The sequence below is a fragment of the Lissotriton vulgaris genome, chromosome 10 (genome assembly GCF_964263255.1).
Source record: "Lissotriton vulgaris chromosome 10, aLisVul1.2, whole genome shotgun sequence".
In the NCBI taxonomy this organism is placed as follows: domain Eukaryota; kingdom Metazoa; phylum Chordata; class Amphibia; order Caudata; family Salamandridae; genus Lissotriton; species Lissotriton vulgaris.
The window spans coordinates 1151769637-1151791636 of record NC_141698.1 but is presented as its reverse complement, the minus strand read 5'-3'; the positions used below and the strand labels follow the sequence as shown (position 1 = coordinate 1151791636).

The following is a 22000-nucleotide window of genomic DNA, read 5'->3' as shown; positions in this document are numbered from 1 at the left end:
AATCCTCACAAAGCTGTTTCTTCCCCTACCTTAGCTAGATGGGTGAAAGATGTTATGGCTGAAGGAGGTGTGGATACCTCTGTTTTTGGAGCTCATTCTCTTAGAGGAGCCTCGGCCTCCAAAGCTTTTACCCTGGGTGGGAGCTTGCAAGACATCTTGAGGGCAGCCGACTGGTCTAATGAGAGCATGTTCAAGAGTTGCTATTTTAAACCTATGTCTAATGTGATTGACAATGTATTGAATGCACTTTAAACCTGCATAATATTGGCCTCCGTGTCATGCCATGAAATGTAGATTTTCCACAGCCTACTGAAAAGAAAATATTAATTTAAAGACACAGAGGCTAAGATTATCCCACCACTTATACCCGCCCGGGTAAATTATTGTATTATCTATTCTTTCTTTCAGTGTGACAATTTTGACCATGGATTTAACCTTTCCTCTCCTGGATGTATTCAACAGGAATTTCTTCGGATTAAAGTTTATTTCGTTTGCAGCACCAATAAAATAGGGAAGATGGCTGCCTGGTGATGGATTACATAGAGATGTTCAGAATGTTCTCAATGCTCTAAATTCTTCATATTGTTGCTGCTGTGTGAGCTGGCAATAAAAGGAGATTGCATAATCTTAGCCTCCGTGTCTTTAATAAAATCTAGATTTTCTTTTCAGGAGGCTGTGGAAAGTCTACTTTGTCCTAGCCTTCCTTTGCTGCTGCTATTTGACCTCAAAGCAAATCAACTCTGTCATTGATCAGAATTTTATTTTAGATAATCTACTTTTGTACTTGTTTTCTTATTAATTGTCTGTTTACATGTGCGCTCGATGCATGCATTTGTAACTATCTCTTGCAAGAACTTTTTTTCTATGTGTAATGAATATGTGTTTATTTTTTTAGTAATTAAGTAAAATAAACACACCTGTATCAACACAAAAAAAATTCAATTACAAAATTAAAAAAAGTGCTTTCTAATGTGAATATGAAGAAAAAGGAGCTTTGGTAAAGACTCCACTAAATGTGTTGCTATTTGTCACTTTTTTAAATGTAAATGCTTTGTTTTAAACACTTAGGGGCTGATTACGGCATCAGTCAGAAAGCCTACGAATGACATTCAGATTCTCCTAGACCGTGTCGGAACCCACCCTCCCAACGCCATCCAAAACAATTCTGACCAATCGATTACAATGCAATATCGCAGTCAGAAGGGGAACCATTCCGTCATTCTCAATCGGTTCTGACTGGCACTCAGAGAATCTGATTTGATTTCAGCCAATTTGTATAGCTCAATGGACAGTTTATGACCGACCGTTAACGATGTCAGATTCTGAAGGCCTTTCAAACTTGGTCTGTCTGACATGAAAACGCTGTCAGAAACTGACTTTGGGGACCTTAGCAGGCCTCTGATTGTGGGCCGTGGGGGTTCCTAACGGACCCCCCTGTAAAAACATGCACTGTGTGGCAGGCACCATGTGGTGCTGTTGTACTTTCATGCTTTGTTTCTTAGCTTCCTTAGTCCTTTCTCTGTGTTTCTATCTTCTTACCTAGCTGTATTCTATCTGGAGTGTTGGGATTCTAGCCCTGGCAGTTGGTCTGGTCAGCTGTGGGGTATTACTGCTCTGTGTCTTAACTTATTCTTAATAACTTAATAAATACAACCTAACTACTAGAAGACGTGTCCTGCTGCCTACTTCATTTATGTACAACATTTGGCGATGAGGATGGGATTTGTAAGGCGACATTGAGGTAAATGAAACTCCATCTTAATCTATGGGTGCGTAACCCACGTGTATGCTTTCGGACAGTTGCAGTGTGACACGGAGACATAAAGTTAATCTAGGCTACCGGAGATTAACACAACGGAGTGCACATGGTACACCGTTAGCACGGTCTCCTCACAGAAAGCGACCGCTTGTATTTTAATTATTTGTGCCTAATGTTGAGAGAGCCTGTACCGTCTGCGCCTTGTGCATTTAATTAAACAAGGTCTTTTTAGCATAGAGACTGGGCAAAAATTAAAGTGTTTGTAATCGCTTGGGAAAAACGAACGTATTGAGTCTGAAGGCTTCCTATCCTTCGCAAGTGTGCCATCTAATGGATTGTTTTGGGTATAGCATCATTCTTTTTGTTGATAAAGAGTCAAAACCGGCACAAAACTCATGCAGTACAAATGTTGTGCAACAAAGAGATGGATGGCGAATATGGCATCTAGCACAGTAAAAGTGTTGGGCAACAAAGAGTTGGATGGTGAATGTGGCTTTTGGCAGGTCCAGTATGTGACTGTGAAGAATCTCTAGTCATATGAGGCACAAGAAGAATTCAAACTTGATGTCAATAGGTGTGAACTTCAATTTTAGTGCAAGACTGCTTTCTCTAGTTAGTAGCCATTACTACTGCAAATCAAAATAAAGAGAGACGACAGAACAAATTCCAGAACCAAGAGATGGGTGGGGATAGTAAAATGCCCTGGGCTGGAAGTGAACAAAGCGAATTCCAAGACCCACTGAACCAAGTGATTGGTGGGGACAAGACAATGTCCCTGGGCTGGAAGAGGGAAAATTAATTAATAAATTCCAGGACCTGCTGAAGCAAGGCATGGTTGGGGACAGTTGGATGTCCCTGGACTGGAAGAGGGAAAATGAATTCCAGTACCGACTAAACCGAGAGATGGGTGGGGACAAGAAATGCCCCTGGACTGGTAGAGAACATGGAAGATTCCAGGACCCGTTAAATCAAGAGATGGGTAGGGACAGAAGAGTCTCTGGACTGGAAAGTACCGGGAGAGGACATAGGATGTCCCAGGACCGGGGAAGGAGTACCGGGGGTGGACAGATGACGTCCCAGGACCGGTGGTAGACAAGACTCCCACAACCTGTACCAGGAGAGAATGAAGTGAGTTTCAACTCCGGCAGGGTTCATGACCGTGGTTCATGAAGGACTAGAGCTTGTGAAATGAAATTTAAGGATTTTAGAAGCCTAACAACAATCTGAGGCTCTTAACCCGAAGGATAGACCCAGAACCTGCACACCCGGTTCAGAACTAACTTTTTGGTCTGAAAGAAGTCAAGTTCCATATTTTCTTCGGGAGTATCCTTCCAGAACTGTTGTTTCTTCTAAACAGCGATTATCTGTGATGGACGATTTTTGTTTGAGAAAGTGAACTTTCTTTTTCTGTCTTTGGTGGCCACATTGATGGAAAGTAGAGAGTGGGCTGACTCTTCATTTTTGTCTGTTGAAGGGGGGAAGGTGGTCATAGTGATCTTCATCTTATTTTACTTCTTGATCCTGATTCTTCTCTCCCTGTTCTGGAAGTTCTTCAGGTCTTTGACCTCCTTAGTGTTATACGTTTTCTTCTCTGTTTTCCATGCTTTATCTTCTTACGTGTTTGAGGTTTTCATATGTGTTGTTTGTAGGGGGGAAGATATGTTGTACTTTCATACTTTGATTCTTAGCTTCCTTAGTCCTTTCTCTGTGTTTCTATCTTCTTACCTAGCTGTATTCTATCTGGAGTGTTGGGATTCTAGCCCTGGCAGTTGGTCTGGTCAGCTGTGGGGTATTACTGCCCTGTGTCTTAACTTATTCTTAATAACTTAATAAATACAACCTAACTACTAGAAGACGTGTCCTGCTGCCTACTTCATTAATGTACAACAGGTGCCCGTGACAGGGTGCATGGTTTTCTGCAGATACCCATTTTCCCCATAGGAGCCTGTGTTGGGAGGAGGAAACTCTGACTGACATCATAATCAGCCTCTTGATGCATCATTCTGAAGTTTGTATATAGCATAAACTAGACCCAGATGTATATCAGCAGTTTGCATGAGCACCAGTTACATCACAGAAGGTAATATTCATAATTTTAAGCATGGGGAGATTAAGTGATCAGAATCACAAGATGTTGAGCCAACTTCGAGAGTACAACCTTGTCCCTCAGCTCAAAAGTCGACAACTCTGGCTGTAACGTCACATCATGGCTAGAGGGAGGGTGGCAGGCAGAAGCCACATGAAAGCGTGGGTCATAAAGGTTCTTGAGATGAGCCAGAGCCAGGCTTCAAGCTCGAGCCTGGATCAAGCTCTCAGTGGTTCACCCACCTCTAATATTACCCTGAAGGAAAATAAATAACAATGGGTTTATCATGAGGTTTTTTTAAATATCTGGATGCCTAATCACATTAGTAATCTTTTGTAAAGACCTCGCTCAAGAAGAGGTAGAGTGCATCCGTGTAGTACCATCATACCAGGATGGTGTAAGTTTACTAATGATGATGCATGCCACATAAAGTGGGTGAGGTTTTCTAATCTAGAAAATATCTGTTTCATCAGGGGGCATGGTGAGCGGTGATCATTATCGAGTTACTGCACCTTTGGTGATAACGCCATGAGATGGGGAAAGCTGATGGCCACGTTTTGGGATTTGAGAGATAAATGCTCATGGATGGACAAGATAGTAATGCCCCTGGGAGGCATTGACGCAGTACTGGCAGCAGGCTAGAGTTAATTAGGATGATGAAAAATGACCTAAGTACAGTAAAGGAAAGATGGGAAGGAACAGGCCTAAATTGGACGCAACTGCTAGGAGTGAGTGGAGAGGGGACTGGAAGCCAACAGGGCACAAAATGAAGTGCACCAAAAGTTTCTGGGGTTTTGCAAATCCAAAGGGGTCTCTGTGATGCTTGGTACTAGTTGGACATGATAAGGTGCACCTGGTGTTATTTGGAAAAGACTGAATTTAGAAAAGGAGATGGAATTAACAGAGGGTGGATGAAGGGTCTATGATGGAGGCTGGAGGACTGAAATAAATCCATGAGGAAGGTTTATCTGGAGGCAGAGTGCATGCTCAAAGGCTGTGAGGTGGATAAGAGGGACAAAGGCGGATGGTGGAAGTTTGGGAAGAGAGAGGAAGATTCATGAATTAAGAAGTAGGCGTGGTCTCGATTGCACAGGCTTGACAGAGGAATTTAAGATCTAAAGTTGGTCAAGTGTCCATTGAGAAATAGTGGGCGGGACAAGTCGGGGTTATAGAAAAATTTGTGAGTGGGTGAAACGGTCAGTAGCAATTGTTAGAGTGTATTTAGGGCTTATTAGTTTGTGTGACTCAACCAATGGATATAATACTGTTATCCCAGCCTGCCCCCAATTGAATCACCCATTACCCATCATCAATAGAGTGAGCCCCTCCTCAATTACATATGCAGAGATTCATAAACATATTATGAGAAGAAAGTTAAAGGTTTGAAAATATCCATTAAAGGACAACTCCACAGAGCAGCAATTCCTAATACATTGTTGAGTACAGAGGGACTAGAAACGCAGGGGTTTAGTGCTGTTGTTCACAAATGTTCATATTGATAAGTCATGGAGATCCAGGATTCTAAGATTGGCAACAGGATCAAGGAGAGAGCCAATCAGTGCCAAAGGGAGGGGATGGAGGGAAGTCCATATCAATGAGCTGATATTGGGGAAAAGGGGACCCTGATTATAGGCAGGCATCCTTAGAGGCAATGACAATTGAACATAAAAGACTCTCCTTTCTTGACAAGTTCATTCCACTCATCATGCAAATGTACACATTTACTGCAACACAATCTTTGTTTTCTTATTTATGTGATATTTCTTATATCAAGCATATTCCTGGCTCCTGGGGGAGGTCCTACCTGCATGAAGAAAGGGTGCCAGTGGATGGCGCTGTCATTGATGACCAGCTCCTCTTCCTCTGCAGAGTTGTGTATGAAGCTCCCAACTTTTAAATATTTCGCCTGACGGTTATCGTAAACCCAGCTCATAATGTCAAAGTGCGCCGGTGGGTCCCCATGAGCGTCGAAAAAGATGTTGTCACCAGAGGAGGTTTTAAAATTAACATTTTTCATGTAGTGATGTAGCTGCCCAAGAGAAATTAGATAGAAATAAGATAAATATGACAAACAATGGCAGAGGAGGGTGATGCAAGTAGCAGGGATCACTGTGACTAGTGCATAGCAGCTATGAAGAGGCGCCATCTTATTTAGGGTGGGACTGGAGGAAGGTACAAATAAATGAACCAAGAGCTGTGCCCGGTGTGATTGTGCAGACCATATTTCATGGGGCCACTCAGCAAACATTTTTGTTTTGCTGGAGGATATAAAGGGGCAGATTTACAAGGACCCTTGCACCACATTTACGCCGCCGTTTTGCCACTTCTGTGAAACAGTGGCGGCGTAAGCCATACGCCGTGTTGCACCGTATTTACAACTTGACACTTCTAGGGAGATGCGTCACGTTGTAAAGCCCTGCGCCACATAAAAACCTGTGTCAGGTTTAATGTGGGCGCGCCCATGCAGGGTGGGCGTTCCCTCGCAGGGACACCTCGTAAAAGTGACGCAGTGAAATCTACGAGATTTCACTGAGTCACTTTTACGGCCATGGTGCGTCAAAACCTTGCACCTGCTTGAAGCAGGCATAAGGATTGACGCAGCATATTAGGCACAGGTCACCCCCTAGCGTTGCTGGAGCCGCGATGCGCTTGTGACGCAACTCCAGGAATGTGCCGCCTTTCCGACGGGGGATGCGACAAGCATCTACCCATACGTACCCCACGTTGTGCCTCATTGTAAAGTTAAGCTATCCTGGTTGAAGACGGCTGATAGCCAGAAACCGGTCCTAGGATGCTTGAATCCAGTCCAGGGAAGACATGGCTTGGCAGTTCGGGCTGAACTGTTACCATGAGGCACAGGGTCAGACTGATTTGCATATGGCCATGTCTGAACTGGGGTGGTGTGGTGAGCAAAAAAGCGATGGATTTAGGCCCAGATCTCTGTACTGGGGTGAATGTATGACATTGTTCTGCATTCTGTCCATCAACTGTTGTTTTTGTCATTGTAAATGTGGCGCATCAGTGGTGGCGCACAGGTCAGCAGAAACGTTGCAACTCTTCTGGCGTATCCCTGCTGATTAGCAGAAATGCACCAGGAATTGTAAATCTACCCCAAAGTCTTAATACACCACCAGAGTGAGACAGATTGAGGGCTTTTTTTTTTTTTTTGTTTGGGTTTTGTAAAGCGCGACAGCTACCTCGCGAGGAGGTGTCCCGGCGCTAGTAGAACACAGAAGACATGGGAAGTAGTTAAAATGAGCAATTAAAAATTAAAAAGCTAGCGTGGTTGGTTAAAAAGCCAGGTTTTTAGCAGTGTCTTAAAACAGGATTCAGAAGGGGCCTGTTGAATTTCTTGTGGCAGGGTATTCCACAGAGCGGAGACGTTAGCCGAAAAAGTCCGACCCCCGAGTCGAGCCTTTTTCGTGCGTGGGACTGTCAGTTGAACACGACAGTTAAACCGCAATGCGCGGGTTTGGGAGTATCTGGGAAGACGGTTTTTCAGGTATACTGGACAGGAGCCATGCAAAGATCTAAAAGCCAGCGTTAGTGCTTTAAACTTTATTCTGCTGGCAACTGGCAGCCAGTGCAGAGATCGAAGATGCGGAGAGACTGACTGCTTGAGCGGAATTCGCAGTAACAGTCTCGCAGCCGCATTTTGAACTACCTGAAGCTTTTGTGTCAGGTATTTTGGTAGGCCTAGGTAGAGTCCATTGGCATAATCCAGCCTTGAGGTCACAGTAGCGTGGATAACCGTTTTTCAGCAGTCTTCTGGTAGGAGTCTGAGGATTTTACGAAGATTTCTCAGTTTGCTCATACAACATCCGGCAACTTGTTGGATATGGGAGGTAAAGGGCATGCAATCATCCCATCTCACTCCAAGGTTTTTTGCCGTGTGACTGGGTGATGGGGCAGGACCCATCTCCGACGGCCACCAAAGATCTGACGCGGGCGGGGAGCCCTTGCCAAAAAAGATAACCTCAGTCTTATTGGCATTAAGTTTTAATTTATTAGCATTCATCCAATGGGCTACATCTTGAAGACAGCCTTTGAAGTTAGAAAAGGACTCTTGCGTGATCTCGGAATACGGAAATACCAACTGTGTGTCATCGGCATATGAAATTGCCTTGACACCCCAGTTGGCAATTAGCGTAAAGAGAGGAGCAAGGTAGACATTGAACAAAAGGGGGCCTAAGGCCGACCCCTGCGGGACTCCACAGCCAAGGGGCTTAGGAGCCGACGAGATCGTTCCAAGTGCCACCTTCTGGGTTCTCTGGGATAGGTAGGAGTGTACCCAATCCAGCGCCTTATCCTGAATCCCTATCTCGGCCAGCCGGCTGAGTAGTCTGGCATGGTCCACCGTATCAAAGGCGGCCGACAGATCCAGGAGTACCAGCATTGCTGAGTTCCCTGCATCCATCGACCACCTAACTGACTCGGCTACCTCAATAAGCACTGTTTCCGTGCTAAAGCCGGGCCGGAAGCCAGACTGTGTTTCATGGAGAATTTTGTTTACTTCTACAAATTTACTCAGCTGGCGCTGTATGACTTTTTCCAACATTTTTCCCGGGGCGGCTAATAGGGATATCGGGCGGAGATTAGTGGTATCTTCCGGATCCCCATTAGGCTTTTTCTTTAAGGGCAGGACGGTAGCATGTTTCCATGCATCCGGAAATATGCCCGAAGCAATGGAGGAGTTCCAGATATGATGAAGTGTAGGAGCTACGAAGTCGGCTATAGAGCTCCATAATTTTGCAGGGCAGGGGTCGTCGGGTGCACCAGATTTGCATCGGAGCAGTTCTTGCCGTACCTCACTCACGGGGATATTGAGGAACTGGGTGAAAGTCTCACTTAGCTCGCTCTTATTCGCGAGGTCCTGTTTCACCGTTTTTATTTCTGGTCCGTAAAGAGTCGTAGACCTTTTTAATTTTTTGATCAAAGAACTCAGAAATTTGCTCACAAAGTATAACTGTTGGAGCAACCTCCCTCTCAATGCACTTTGGTTTAAAAAAAGACTGTACTATTTTGAAAATCTGTTTGCTAGACTGTTCTGCCTGTAGAATCGAGTCTGCATAAAAATGTTTTTTATTTTTCCTAATAGATTTCCGTAGATTTTTAGAAGCTTCTTTGTACCTAATCTTTTCCTCCAGACCATAGTTTGCTCTCCAGAGTCTCTCCAGCTTTTTACAAGCTGATTTCTCTATTCTTAGCTCCTGCGAAAACCAGGGTGCTGAGGGAGAGTCTCTTTTCGATAGTGCACAGGAAGCTGGCGCAATGGAGGAAACCATCTTTCCAACCCTCTCGTTGAGGAGTTGAGCATCAATATTGGCGTTGTTTGTCAGGGATGGGGTAGTCTTTTCCAGGACAGGGCCCATAGTCTTGGGGATTGTTGTAAATGGAAAGAAGACACCAAATCCGGCAAGGTGGCAGGTAAGTCGTTTAATACAGCAGACAGAAAAGTAACAGGACCGTATCCTCATCTGGCCAGGGAGTAACTGCCACAGAATGGAATGACAGAAGGTGAGGCAGAGAGAACCATGTAAGCAGTCTAGAAGGTTGGGGCTAGGGCAAGCAGGGAGAGAGCTGGGAGGGAAAAGCTATGTACAACACATCTCCCCCCTTTGGATACAAAACAAAAAATGAGCGAAAGAAAGAGCAAAATATCAGTAACAAACATTATTGAACATAGTCACTCAGGTAAGCTGGAGGATGGCGAGAACGAGGACACCTTGAGGAAGAAGGAACACCAGAAGTAGTATCAGAACTCCCAAGCACATCATCACACACAGATGAAGGAGCATCGCCACCACCCACCTCCCCCCGTACAGCAGGTGAGCCACACAAATCAGAATCCCGTCGAGCAGACAACATATAGCCGCTGCAGCCTGTCTCAGAAGAATAGAGATTTGAATCCTGGGCATTGGGGACTTCCTTCTGATATAAGGCAACCCTTCTGTAGTTCCACTTAGCACCATTTTCAAGTAGAACGAAATGAGGAAAAGCCTTCTTAACCCGGAAGGGACCATTGAACTTAGAGAGGCCCTTAGAGCAGCGACCCGGCTTAACCTTGACCAAATCACCAGTGGATATGGGAAGAAGGGAAGCATTTGAAGGAGGAGAAAGCTTACCATCATCTCTCAACCAGGAAGGAGTTAGCCTGGACACAGGGGAACGCCCACGCATCAGTTCAAAAGGGGATTTTTCAGATTGCCCATGAGGCGTTGAGCGGTAAGCCCAAACCAGCTCTTGCACACGCTCGTCAGAAAAACACCCGCTAGCAACTGACATTTGTATCACACCCTTGACCAGACGATTGACCCTTTCACACAGACCATTGCTTTCGGGATTATAAAGACAGGTGCGGTGATGAGATATACCACATTCACGCAAGAAACAGGCCATTTTGGTAGAGGTGAGCTGGGTGCCGTTATCCGTAATTAGAACTGAAGGGTAACCCTCATTCACAAAAACGGACTTGAGAAAAAGAATAGTGGAGTCAGTTGTGATCTCCTTCATGAAACGTACAGTCAACCACTTGGAAAAGCAGTCAACAACAACCACCGCAAAACGTTGATTTAAAGGTAGTTCACACATCGGGCCAATGAAATCTAAGCATATTGTATGCCAAGGCAAGCTTTTAAAGGAAATGTTGCCAACAGATTGGGAACCAATAACTTTGAGACGCTTCTCCCCTTCCATGCACAAGGAGCATTTGACCACACAATCTACAGCATCGCTGTCGATTGAGGGCCACCAAAAGTTTTCCTTTACACGCCGCTGAGTAAGAGTTTGGCCCAAATGGCCCTCATGAGCTAAACTGAGGATCTTTCCCCTCAAAGAGCTTGGAGGAACGTAGCGATCACCCCTCATGAGTACGTTTTTCCCGAACACGGACAACTCATTAACAACTTTAAGAAAGGGTCTGACAGCTGGTTCTAAGGTACTTTCTCTTCTTGCCCCCTTGAGAACAAGATTAACAACAGCTTTCAAAACATGATCTTCATCCATACCCTTGGACCACTCCTCAGCTGAAAAGGAACTCTCACACAAAGACACGACATCATGTAAGGAGGCAACAGCTTTGTCATCACACTGTTCACTCAAGTAACCCCCGGGTTTAGGGGAAGAAACCGGGAGGCGCGACAAACAGTCGGCTTGCACATTCCTCCAACCGTGAACAAATTCGACCTCAAACTGGTAATCCTGAAGGCGAGAAGCCAACCTGGCCAATCTAGGGGAGCCCTTGCCTGTACCACCAGGTGCTAAAACATTTACAAGGGGTTTGTGATCCGTGCGAAGAACAAACCGAGAACCCCACAGATATGTTCTAAAGTAGTTAACCCCCCACGCAGCCGCAAGAGCTTCTCGCTCGATAACAGAATAGTTGACCTCAGAGGATGACAGAGGTTTCGAGGCAAAAGCGATAGTTTTTTCGCCACACTCATGCTTCTGAAGAAGAACAGCTCCAAGGCCAACACCACTTGCGTCAACCATCAGAATAGAGGGACGTCTAATATCAAAAGGAGTGAGAACACCTGAGGACTTAAGTTCAGATTTGATGCAGTTAAAGCAAGTCTCTTGCTCACTCGTCCAAGAGAACTTGACTCCTTTCTTTAATAAGATTCTTAAGGGGGCAGTCTTCGAGGAAAAATCTTTGACAAACTTAGAATAAAACTCAATTAGCCCCATGAAGGACCTGAGTTGTTCTTTATCTACAGGAGGAGGTGCCAGCTCAATAGCTTCTAAAAGATTTTTCTTAGGTCTTACACCCTCAGCAGAAAGACAGAAACCCAAATATTCAACCTCCTCAACCAAAAACGCACACTTCTCTCGGCGCAACGTGAGACCAGCATCTACAATTCTCCCTAAAGCACTGCGTAAAACATCATTGTGCTCCTCCAAAGTATTGCCAAAGATGAGAATGTCATCTTGGAAGAAGATAATTTTATCTAGCCCTTTGAACACTTCAGAAACCATGCGCTGGAAAACACTGGCAGCGGAGATTAGACCAAAAGGTAAGCGGGTAAACTGGAAAGTTCCCTCGCCCGTGATAAAAGCTGTAAGATGTTTGGAGCTATCATCCAGACGAATCTGGTGATAGGCGTGTTTAAGGTCTAGTTTGCTGAAAAACCTAGCTCCTTTAAGGGTGGACACTAATTCGCCTATATTGGGTAAAGGGAAAACATCGGCCACCACACATTTATTCAAAGAGCGTAGGTCAACACAGAAACGAATCTTGTTGTCTGGTTTCTGCGAGATAACTACAGGAGAAACCCATGGGGAGGCTTCAATCGGTTCGATAATACCTCCCTGTAACATCTCATCAAGAACAGCCTTAACCTCAGCCCGCAAGGCAAAAGGAACACGCCGCGCTTTGTGCTGTACAGGAATACTGCCCTCCTTTAACAGTATCCTGTGTGTGTACCCTTGCAGCTCACCCAGTTCCTCACGAAAAACCTGACTATGACTGGCAAGTATGTCATCAATGTAACAATCATCCACAACAAGAACAGGTTCATCGGCTCTGGGATTAACAATAATGTGTAGATCGTACTGATGAGAACGACCCAGTATTGCGGGACCATCCACAGACACATAAATCTTGCCCTGGGTTGACCTGTTCTTGAAAATAATCATGGCATTGAAGTAACCAAGGAGGTTGATTTTTTCACCCTGGTATCCAGATGGAAAAATATCACACTCTTCCAAATCCTTGTTACCCCAAACTTCATGCAACATAGACGAGGGAATGATAGTCCACTTGGACCCAGTGTCAACCATCAAGTCAACCTTTTTCCCATCAATCAAAAACTTTGCTTTAATAATACGCTCTCTCTTCTCATCGCAAGCACACACCGAATCATACAAAATCAATATTTTGTTGACATCACGCTTCAACTCATTGTAGTCACATACCACAGTAACTCTCTGATTGGTTCTATTCTTGCAAACCTTTGCGAAATGGCCTATTTTACCACATTTTAAACATTCTTTGTTATTAGCGAAACAAAACTTTGCGTCGGAAGAATGAGAGTAACTCCCACATCTAGAGCACATTTTAGACACAAACTTGCTACCAGGTTGTGACTGTGGTCTACTGAACGACTGTTGAGACATATTTTTCTTTTGTAACACATAACCTTTCTTTCTAACAATCGCAACAGCAGCAGCTTCGTCATCACTGATATCACTATACACCAATTTATGAGAAACTTCAGCAACTTTGGTGTCAGAACCACATTTTGATAACTCCTTAATACATTTTTCGCTCTCCTCAACCACTTTAGCAAGTTTGATTGCTACTTTGAGAGTGGGGTTCTTAGCAGCCCACAAGCGCTCCTGGATTTTCCTATTGTTGACCTGTACAACCAATTGGTCTCTGATATGCTCGTCAGCCAATTGGCCAAAGTTGCATTTGACTGACAACTCACGAAGGCGAGCAACAAATTCATCGATACTTTCACCCTCAAGTTGTTTGTTCTTGTAAAACCTATACCGTTGAAGAATTAGGTTTTCTTCCCTTCCAAATCTGTTCTCCAGTCTGGCAATAGCTTCTTCAAATTCGTCCAAAGGTTGTGACGTGGCAGAGAGAACCTGAGGTAAATATTTAAAAAGTCTTTGTCCCTCTTTGCCTAATGTGGTCATCAAGATGGCTTTCTTACGTTTGGCAGAGAAACCCTCCCCATCCAAGGCTTCAATGTAGTCATTGAACATAATAACCCAGTCCTCCCAAGGTGTAGAAGGATTGCCAGGTTCACTCAGGAATTGAGGAGGAAGAGCAATGTTTATAGATTGCGCCATTATAATGAATATTGACCACGGGATACTGAACACTCAATACAAAAGGTACATGTAATAACGATGTCTCAGAGTAAGTACAGTTCATGTACAAAAATCCGTTTTTTGGAACTGAAGACTTTGACCAACAAATACGCTCAGCGCTACACTTCCAGGCGTTAGAAGTATTAAATAACGTGCTTACTTGCGTAGTAAAACTGTTGCGTGCCAACGACCTTAAATGTGATCGCGTAATCCTTTAGTGAAGAACTGCTCGCATCAGACTGATGAACTGTTCGCATCGGACTGCAGAAGTAAACAAAGATGGCCGTCAGCGTATGTCGTCACGAAGGTCACGTCAATGACCTTGCGTAGACAACGCGAGGCATCCGGAAGTGCATTACGCGATGCGGTAATGCGTAGTCCAGGCACGAGACACGACTCGCGGTAGCAGTCAGGCACGAGACACCACTCGCGGTAGCAGAAGTTGTCAAGGCAGTTGCTATGGCTACGCAAAATACAAATGCGACGTTGGATTCGGTTGCTACGCACCTCAGGCTTGGTTGTCAGGTGACGTTGTCGGTAGCAACCACAGAGGCAAAACGCTGAAAGAGGAAGTAAAATCCGGAAAATCTCGACATCCGTTAGTTGCAGGAGAAGAAGTCGTCGAGGATTCAAAGCGCTGACACTCGTGGGTTCGTCGAGGAACGGATCACTGTTTTGTTTGTCTTTTCATGGGCTGTAGCAGCATTTGGCCAGATGCTCCCGTCCAGAAGTCGCCAAAATGTTGTAAATGGAAAGAAGACACCAAATCCGGCAAGGTGGCAGGTAAGTCGTTTAATACAGCAGACAGAAAAGTAACAGGACCGTATCCTCATCTGGCCAGGGAGTAACTGCCACAGAATGGAATGACAGAAGGTGAGGCAGAGAGAACCATGTAAGCAGTCTAGAAGGTTGGGGCTAGGGCAAGCAGGGAGAGAGCTGGGAGGGAAAAGCTATGTACAACAGGGATCAGCTTCTTCCATTGTCTTTTTAGGAAGTAACATTTACTGGACGCAGAAATGTTGTGCGGAAATGTTGGGCTTACCCCCAATCTACCTCTTGAGGTTATAAGAAACCCATCAGATACCAGGTGAATAATGAAAAATTAAACAAAGGGGTTGATGAGGCCCACTGTGGCATTGGATAAAGTCAAAGAGTGGTGAATATATGGGGATTGAATATGCACACAACTGTTTCACTGTAGTAAGACATTCAATTCTTATTGTACATTGAATACATCAAGCAACACATGTAATGCACATTTATTTAATGTTGCCTTCAACTATTATATCATGCAGGACTTCCAAGTCCCCAAGTACATGTCATGGAACAAATATCAAAACACTTACTCATTATCTACATGGTTCGCCAACACGTCTGTTTTCTCTTGTCCCCTCTAGTGATTTGGATTATGGGTGCCCAGAAATGTAATCCCTGTAACAGTCCACCTGCCCCATGCCAAAAGGGTACATTACAGTCTTTCTGTCCCCAGAAGGCAGATTGGGGGGTTTTCCCCAACCAGTCACTGCTTTGGGGGCAGTAGAAATCCTCCCAGACGCAAGGGATATATTTACAAAAATGGCAAAGGACCATGTCCCCAATCCAAAATGGGAAAATCTAGTCTTTATACCCTTCCCTGGGATTCAGAATGGGTTTTTCCCAAATCCACCCCACCCTGCTGTGTGAAATGTGCACTAGGCACCAGGGAAATTAAATAAGGGGTGGACCACACTGGCATGGGGCCATATTCTCATCCCATAAGGGAGGCAATACAGTTTTTTGCCCCATGAAATAGATGGAAAAGCTTGCCACCAATCTGTCATTAATCAATCAATCAATCAATCATAGCATTTGTAAAGCGCACTACATACCCGTGAGGGTTTCAAAGCGCTGGGTGGGCGGGGAGGGGGGTGCTACTGTTCGAAGAACCAGGTCTTGAGGAGTCTCCTTAAGGTTAGGAGGTCTTCGGTCTGCCGCAGGAGGATGGGGAGGGTGTTCCATGTCTTGGCGGCGAGGGGGATAGAAAGTCTAATAATCAACTGGGATTTCTTTTCAAAAAATGGCAAGGGTTTAGCAAGGTCCATGCTGGCATAGGCCTATGGGCTACCCTGGCACAGGGACCTGCTCTCACTCCAAAAGGCAGTAATGCAGTCATTGTTACTCCCAGGAGGCCAGAATCCTGCTAGACATCAGAGAAATGATAAAAAACAAAACAAAGAAGGGGGCATGACCCACCATGGCATAGGCAAAAGAACAACTGATAGACAGAATGAAGAACAATGTCGTACATTCACCCCAGTCAAAGTTCTGGGCCTAAATACATTGTGTTCTTGCTTCCTATGCTATTCAAGTTTGAACCCAGCCATATGCAAATCAGTCTTGACCCTGCGGCCAGTGAGAACAGTCCAGACCGAATTACCAGGCCAGGTCCTCACTGAACTGGAAATAAGCATCCTAAGACTGTTTTGGGGGTTTTAGCCCTCATAAGCAAGGATAGCTTGACTCCAGTGGTATGAAGAGCACAAGACTCACGTCTGAGCATACCCGTCCTACTCAGATTGACAAATGCAAAACAAAAACTGATGGATACCATGGCATAGGGCCATGCCCCAACTCAAAAGGGTGAAATTCTGCCTTTCTGCCCCTCTCCTGTGAGGTAGATTGAGAATTTTGGCCCCCAAAACTGCCTAGCCCCGGAGAGCAGAAAGCCCACTCTGTACCCTAAATCAGTGGGTCCCAACATTTTTTGACCTGCGGCTCCCTTGACCTATTGACCAATGGCCGCGGCTCCCCACTATGTTACTTTTTTTAAGGTTGGGGGGGATGTAAGCCCAGCCATGCGAGTATTTCCATTTTTCTCCCTGAAAACACTTGGGATGAAGCTAATGGCGTTGTTATAATCATATATGCAGGGTGTTTCGTATTACTAAGGCCTCAGCCCTAATCAAATATTCCTAGTTACACTTCATTGCCCATGCCATTTTTAGAGAACCCTCTCAAACGATTTCATCCCACTTACAGTACGAGACAGCACCCCTAAGCACGTAGGCCCTATTGTTTCTGCGCTTGAAGAACATTTGCATACACCTTCATTTCTACCCATGTCATATTGTTTAAAACAAAAACAGCTTTATTTTAGCTGCCTCCTCCCTATAATTGCCTCCAATTCAAAGTAAGACAAACAAATTCCTTAGATTTTTTTGAAAAACTCGCTTTCTTTCTTCCAAATGTTGACATTATGCCATATATGGAGTTGTACTTCCCTGTGCTCATGGAGAGAGCAGAAATGTGTGTGTTCTGGAAGTACCTATGGTTCAAGTGCGTGTCAATACTTAATAACACTTAATGTGTTTGAGAGACAGGACATCTTTACTTCCTCTTAACTTGCTGTGGTGTAAAATGCATTCGAAAAAAACAAAACAAAACTATCAATGAGTCTAATAAAAAGAATCAGGCATCTTCTACTTACTTTGCAAGTGTTGGAACATGGGGATCCAGTGAAGTATGGAGGTCCTCTCCCTCAACATGCCATCAATTACCCATTACATTGGACGCCTTACCAACCAGCAGTTGCCAGGCTCACAGGGCTCTTGGTCCCAGGATTCACTGCCCCAGAAGGAGGAGCTCGGCTGCCTCCGTGCTCAAAAGCGATCCATAGCTCCTGCTTTGCGGGATGCCGTACTTATCAGCAGTTGCCACCTTCACAGGACTCTCGGTCCCAGGATTCACTGCCCCAAAGGGATGGGCTTGGGCTGCCTGCATGCTCAAAAGCGCTCCATCACTCTTGTTTCATGGGACATGCGCAAGCCACGACTGGGCAAAACCTGGGCCACTGGCGGGCCAGTCTTGCACCCATCAGTGCCAGGAAGAGGCAGGGCAGGGCCACCGCCCCTTGGTTCGCTGGGACGGAACTCTGGAACCCTCAGCTTGTGTACCTGTAGTCTGCCCCTGAGGTCTGTGTGCATGTTTTATTTTCACGGCCTTTGGTCTTTGGCCCAGCACTTAGGGTTGACTATAGCTGTGAACCTCGTGGAAACGGCTATCTTGCAACACTGACACCTTTAAAGCATTCTCTGAGGTCAGGTTCGGACGACCACCTCGGCTTCCTGTTGACTGTATTTGGTCTATGTTTATGTTGATACCAGGACTGACACTTCTGAGTAGCCGTGCGAGCTATAAATGGAGGCTAACATAACATAATATAACATAGTACGGTCTTGATATGGTGAAAAGCAAACACCAGGGTGTGGCGGCGGCCAAATCTCCCAACAAAACTTGAGCCTCCGCCTCCATTAGTGCTTTTGGGGGTGAAGGAAAAGCTGATTATTAGTGTTGAAGAAACTTTACTTTGTTTTACTGACAATAATTCTGGAATGGTCCGAATCACTGCAGGGACTAACGTCATTCCAGATCATAGCAGCTTAACTAGTCGGGTGCAGATGGATGGTAAGGAACTGGATACGAGTGTCGATAAATCTCCCTGCTCATGTCTGTCAGTCACTCATCCCCCAAGAAAAAACTAAAAACTCCATCCGGCAATTTGACTCAGCCCACCTTAGATCTTCGGGGCGTGGTGCCCCAAAAAAAATCACTTCCAGATCCGCCCAACATCTAAGAAGTAGAACAAAGTATCAGATGATAGCCTGTCTATAGTAACTAAGGGTCTTTTTTCTTTGGCAGCTCCATACAAGCTCTCATGGGCATGGCTAGGCTCCCATTTAGGGCTTTCACAGAGAGATAAAAAATTATTGAAAATACTGTTTTAACTTGTATGGAACTGATGGGGAATGTTCATGTGCCATTCGATTGCCACCCCCCCAGTGAGGGATAAGATAGTACGCCCTCAGCATCTAGAAGGGCCCAACAAACTCTGCTGGTCCGACGTGAGCAACTCCAGCCGCCTTAAGTCTTACGGGCATATTAGCTACAGACGGAAATAAATAGAGCATTCATATTTATCGCCGTCTATCGCTGTTATTTATCGCCTGGTTAGCGCGTTATTTACAACATGTATAACCTAGGTGATAAATATTTCAGTGTTAGTGCAAAAATGGGCAAACATCGTTGGAAAACCAGCGATGTTCACTCAAAAACAGCGAAAACATTGCTGATACGAGAATGTGGTCGTAACCACATAATCCACATTCCATGTAAAGTATGCCCTAGTCTGAATTTTAACAGATGTTAAAATCCAGAGTAAGAGCGCGTTAGCACAATTAAGATTATTGCTTCGCCGGATTTGGGGTCCTAGTAAATATCACGAAGCTGGTTTAGCAATATTTTCACATAGAGTATTGTCAGGCACGCCTCCTTTGCATCTCATTAACAATGCGAGGCATGCTGAGAACGGGCGCTAAGACAAGGAAACACATGTTAGCGCGTCCTTGTAAATAAAGTGATAATACTATCTCTGCTTTTCGCCCAAAAATGGACGCAAAAGCTGCGATATTATAATCGCCAGCTGTTGATAATATGCCCTTAAGGTGGTGCTCCTAGTGCACCCCATCTAATAACCCCCCGACTGGCAGTAGATTCAATCTCCCCCCTTGTCCTAACAGGTCTGCGCCGCTCCTGATAATCAATCCCCATTGAGACATGACACCTTTTCAAGCTCATCTTTAGCAAACAACACTCACACTCATTTATAGCGTTTTCACCCTATTTTTAAATCCGAGCGCTTGGAGATTCTCCTTGCAGCATCACTTTATGAGGTCATTTTAGCTAAGATCCCCTCCCTTTCTGCCTCAGCTCATGAATCCCGGCTTTCACTCAGGAATAAATATTTAAATTGGCTCATTGTGAGGGTGGGGCTAGGAGGGTTCACCCACTGTTCTAATCTCAATTCAAACAGGAGGCTGCAGCCCCTGCCCTTCTTACGTTGGCACTCAACGTCCCCGACAGGACACATGTATCCTGAGTTCACTTGAGTTGAGGTGGTTCCGGCTCTGAGGGAGAGTAAAGGAGGTAAAGCACCGGGCCCTGATTGGTTTGTTTAAATACAATACCGGCATTTCGGGGACCCTTTTAACACCTCTTTTGAGAGCCTGCTGGAGTGAAGGTGTTTTAAGTACCTGGCCAGAGTCCCTTATAGTTTCCATATAAAAGAAGGGCGATCACAATAGCCCTGATCAATACAGACCAATCTCTCTATCGGACTCTTCAATCAAGGTGGCTGGGCGTATTCTTTGAGGCAGGCTGCAGGACCGGGCTGAGTCCGACAGGATCATTTTGGATTTGCAGTACAGGTTCCGACCAGGCAATTGATCAGGATAATCATTCGAACCTTCTCATAGGGATATACGTGCATATTAACGGAGGCAGCTTGTATTGAGCATTTGTAGATTTACCCCCTGCTTTTGATTTTGTTGTGCAGGACAAAATTCTGGTCAATTATGCTCACTATGGGCATAGATTACACCACTGTGAACGTTCCCAGACATTTGGGTGCATCAGGACGAGGTAGAGTATGTTATGGTTTAAACTGTTAATGTACTCAACCATTTAACATAAAAAGAGGGGTCCACCAAGGAAGTCTACTTGCTCCTTTCCTGTTCAACCTTCACATTAAAAGTTCGCGTCGTACCCTTGCAAGCAAATGTACTGATCTATCTCAAGTCGGGAATTGACCTTTCCCGGCCCTTTTATATGCCAGCGACGCAGTATCAATGGCTTGTACTCCTCTGATTTTACAACGTTTACTCAATGAGTTTGCCCAGCTCATGCAGAATCATTGTGTAAAAATTAACATTGAGAAGTGTGGCTCAATGGTTAGAGCGGCAGACCCTGATGCAGAGGTCTAGCCCGGTACCGGGGTTCAATTCCCCGCATCGGCAGGTCTTGGGCTCAAAAATTACACGGACCTGATAATTCTCGCCTCGGTGCCTATTCCAATCATGGAGTCCCACTCTGCAACTCTGGGCAATAGCTTGCTTAATCTCCACAACGGCCCCCACAACGCTAAGGATGCCTGGCCTCCACCTTGGGGGTGCACAGGAGTGGACGCCTCACAGGGAAAGCCAGGATGCGTTCCACAGCGGTATTCGTACAAGCGCCTTGAGACCCTTGCGGGTGAGTAGTGCGCTATACAAGTATCAATTTACATTTTACAACATTAGCAAAACCTATGTAATGAAACTTTATTGAATGTACCAAGATCATGTTTACACTCACATTTTCATACTTAGGTATTTTATTCAACAAAGAAGGGAATAGGAATAGTGAGGGTATGTCCAGGAGGCTCCAACTTGTTAAAAACATTGCAGCCCTGTTGAAATTTTCTAGGAAGCTTAGCCTTAAACATCCAAAAGAAATGATGACTATTTACAAGGCCAAATGCAGACTGACTGCCATGTCTGCGTCAGAGCTATGGGGTTAAGTGAATGTTGATTCACTCCAGCTAGCAGAAAATGCATCCCCAAGGAATCTTCTTAACCTTTCGAAAAGCTGTTTAACTTTTGTTTCCGTCGCGGAATTGGGAATACACCATTTAGCAAATTTAATTAAGATCCAGCAAGCCTTTCTCTTGCATAAGCTATGGGCTTCTGACTATATGGAGCTTAATTATTCCCTTGTAGAGGATTGCCTCAGTTCTACGTTTGCATTAGAAATTCCTTGACTCAAATTTGTGCGTGACTTTCTGGCCAATATCGGCCATCTTGAGTATTTCGACCACCCACAGTTTTTGATTAGTGTCCCAAGAAAGGCCCTAAACTTGAGATGTTGGCTCAGAATTACTGGTAGAGCAGAAAGGAACGTCCCGGCCCTTATCAAGGAGGCCGACGGCATATAATATATGAACACATCATCTGGGGAGGCAATCGGACCACCTCTATATCTATTATGCTGTGTCTTAAACTACACCTTCAGCCCTGACGAAGGTCACCCGTTGAACGAAACGCGTTGGCTGATGTTTTGTGTTAATGCATTGGAATGAATTCTAATAAAAGATGATAAGAACGAAGGAACTGACTGTGCTGCATGATTGGACATCATCCTACCTGGCAGTGCGCGACTCCGTTGCGTTTTCCCGTATTACATTTTCTTACTACTCATCTATTCATGATGATCACCATAAATAAATTCAAAATATATATCTCGTCTATCACCTGAATCCCCATTCATTCTCAACAGTGGCCTGTATTAAACTCAGAGGATCAACATATTGTGCTTATTGGCTTAAAACCAAAATAGAGGTCCAAGCTTGCTGCCAGCATCCTAATTGCACTCACATATTTATACTGTTTTTTTACAAGTATTCAACAGTATCAATCACAAACAGATTGATAAGATCTGGAATCTACAAGGAGTACAAGGAGTAGGTGTAGACAAGATTTATATTT

General features: G+C 44.8%; 1 protein-coding gene across 1 annotated transcript in view; it reads right to left on the bottom strand.

Annotated features, from left to right (window-relative positions):
• The window catches only part of LOC147689499 (vomeronasal type-2 receptor 26-like), a 571238-nt gene that overhangs the window by 381672 nt on the left and 167566 nt on the right, over window positions 1–22000 (bottom strand). Inside the window, exon 4 of the mRNA XM_086939934.1 lies at window positions 5650–5874. Coding sequence (XP_086796060.1) covers window positions 5650–5874 — 225 coding nt within the window. The remainder of the gene's footprint in view (window positions 1–5649; window positions 5875–22000) is intronic.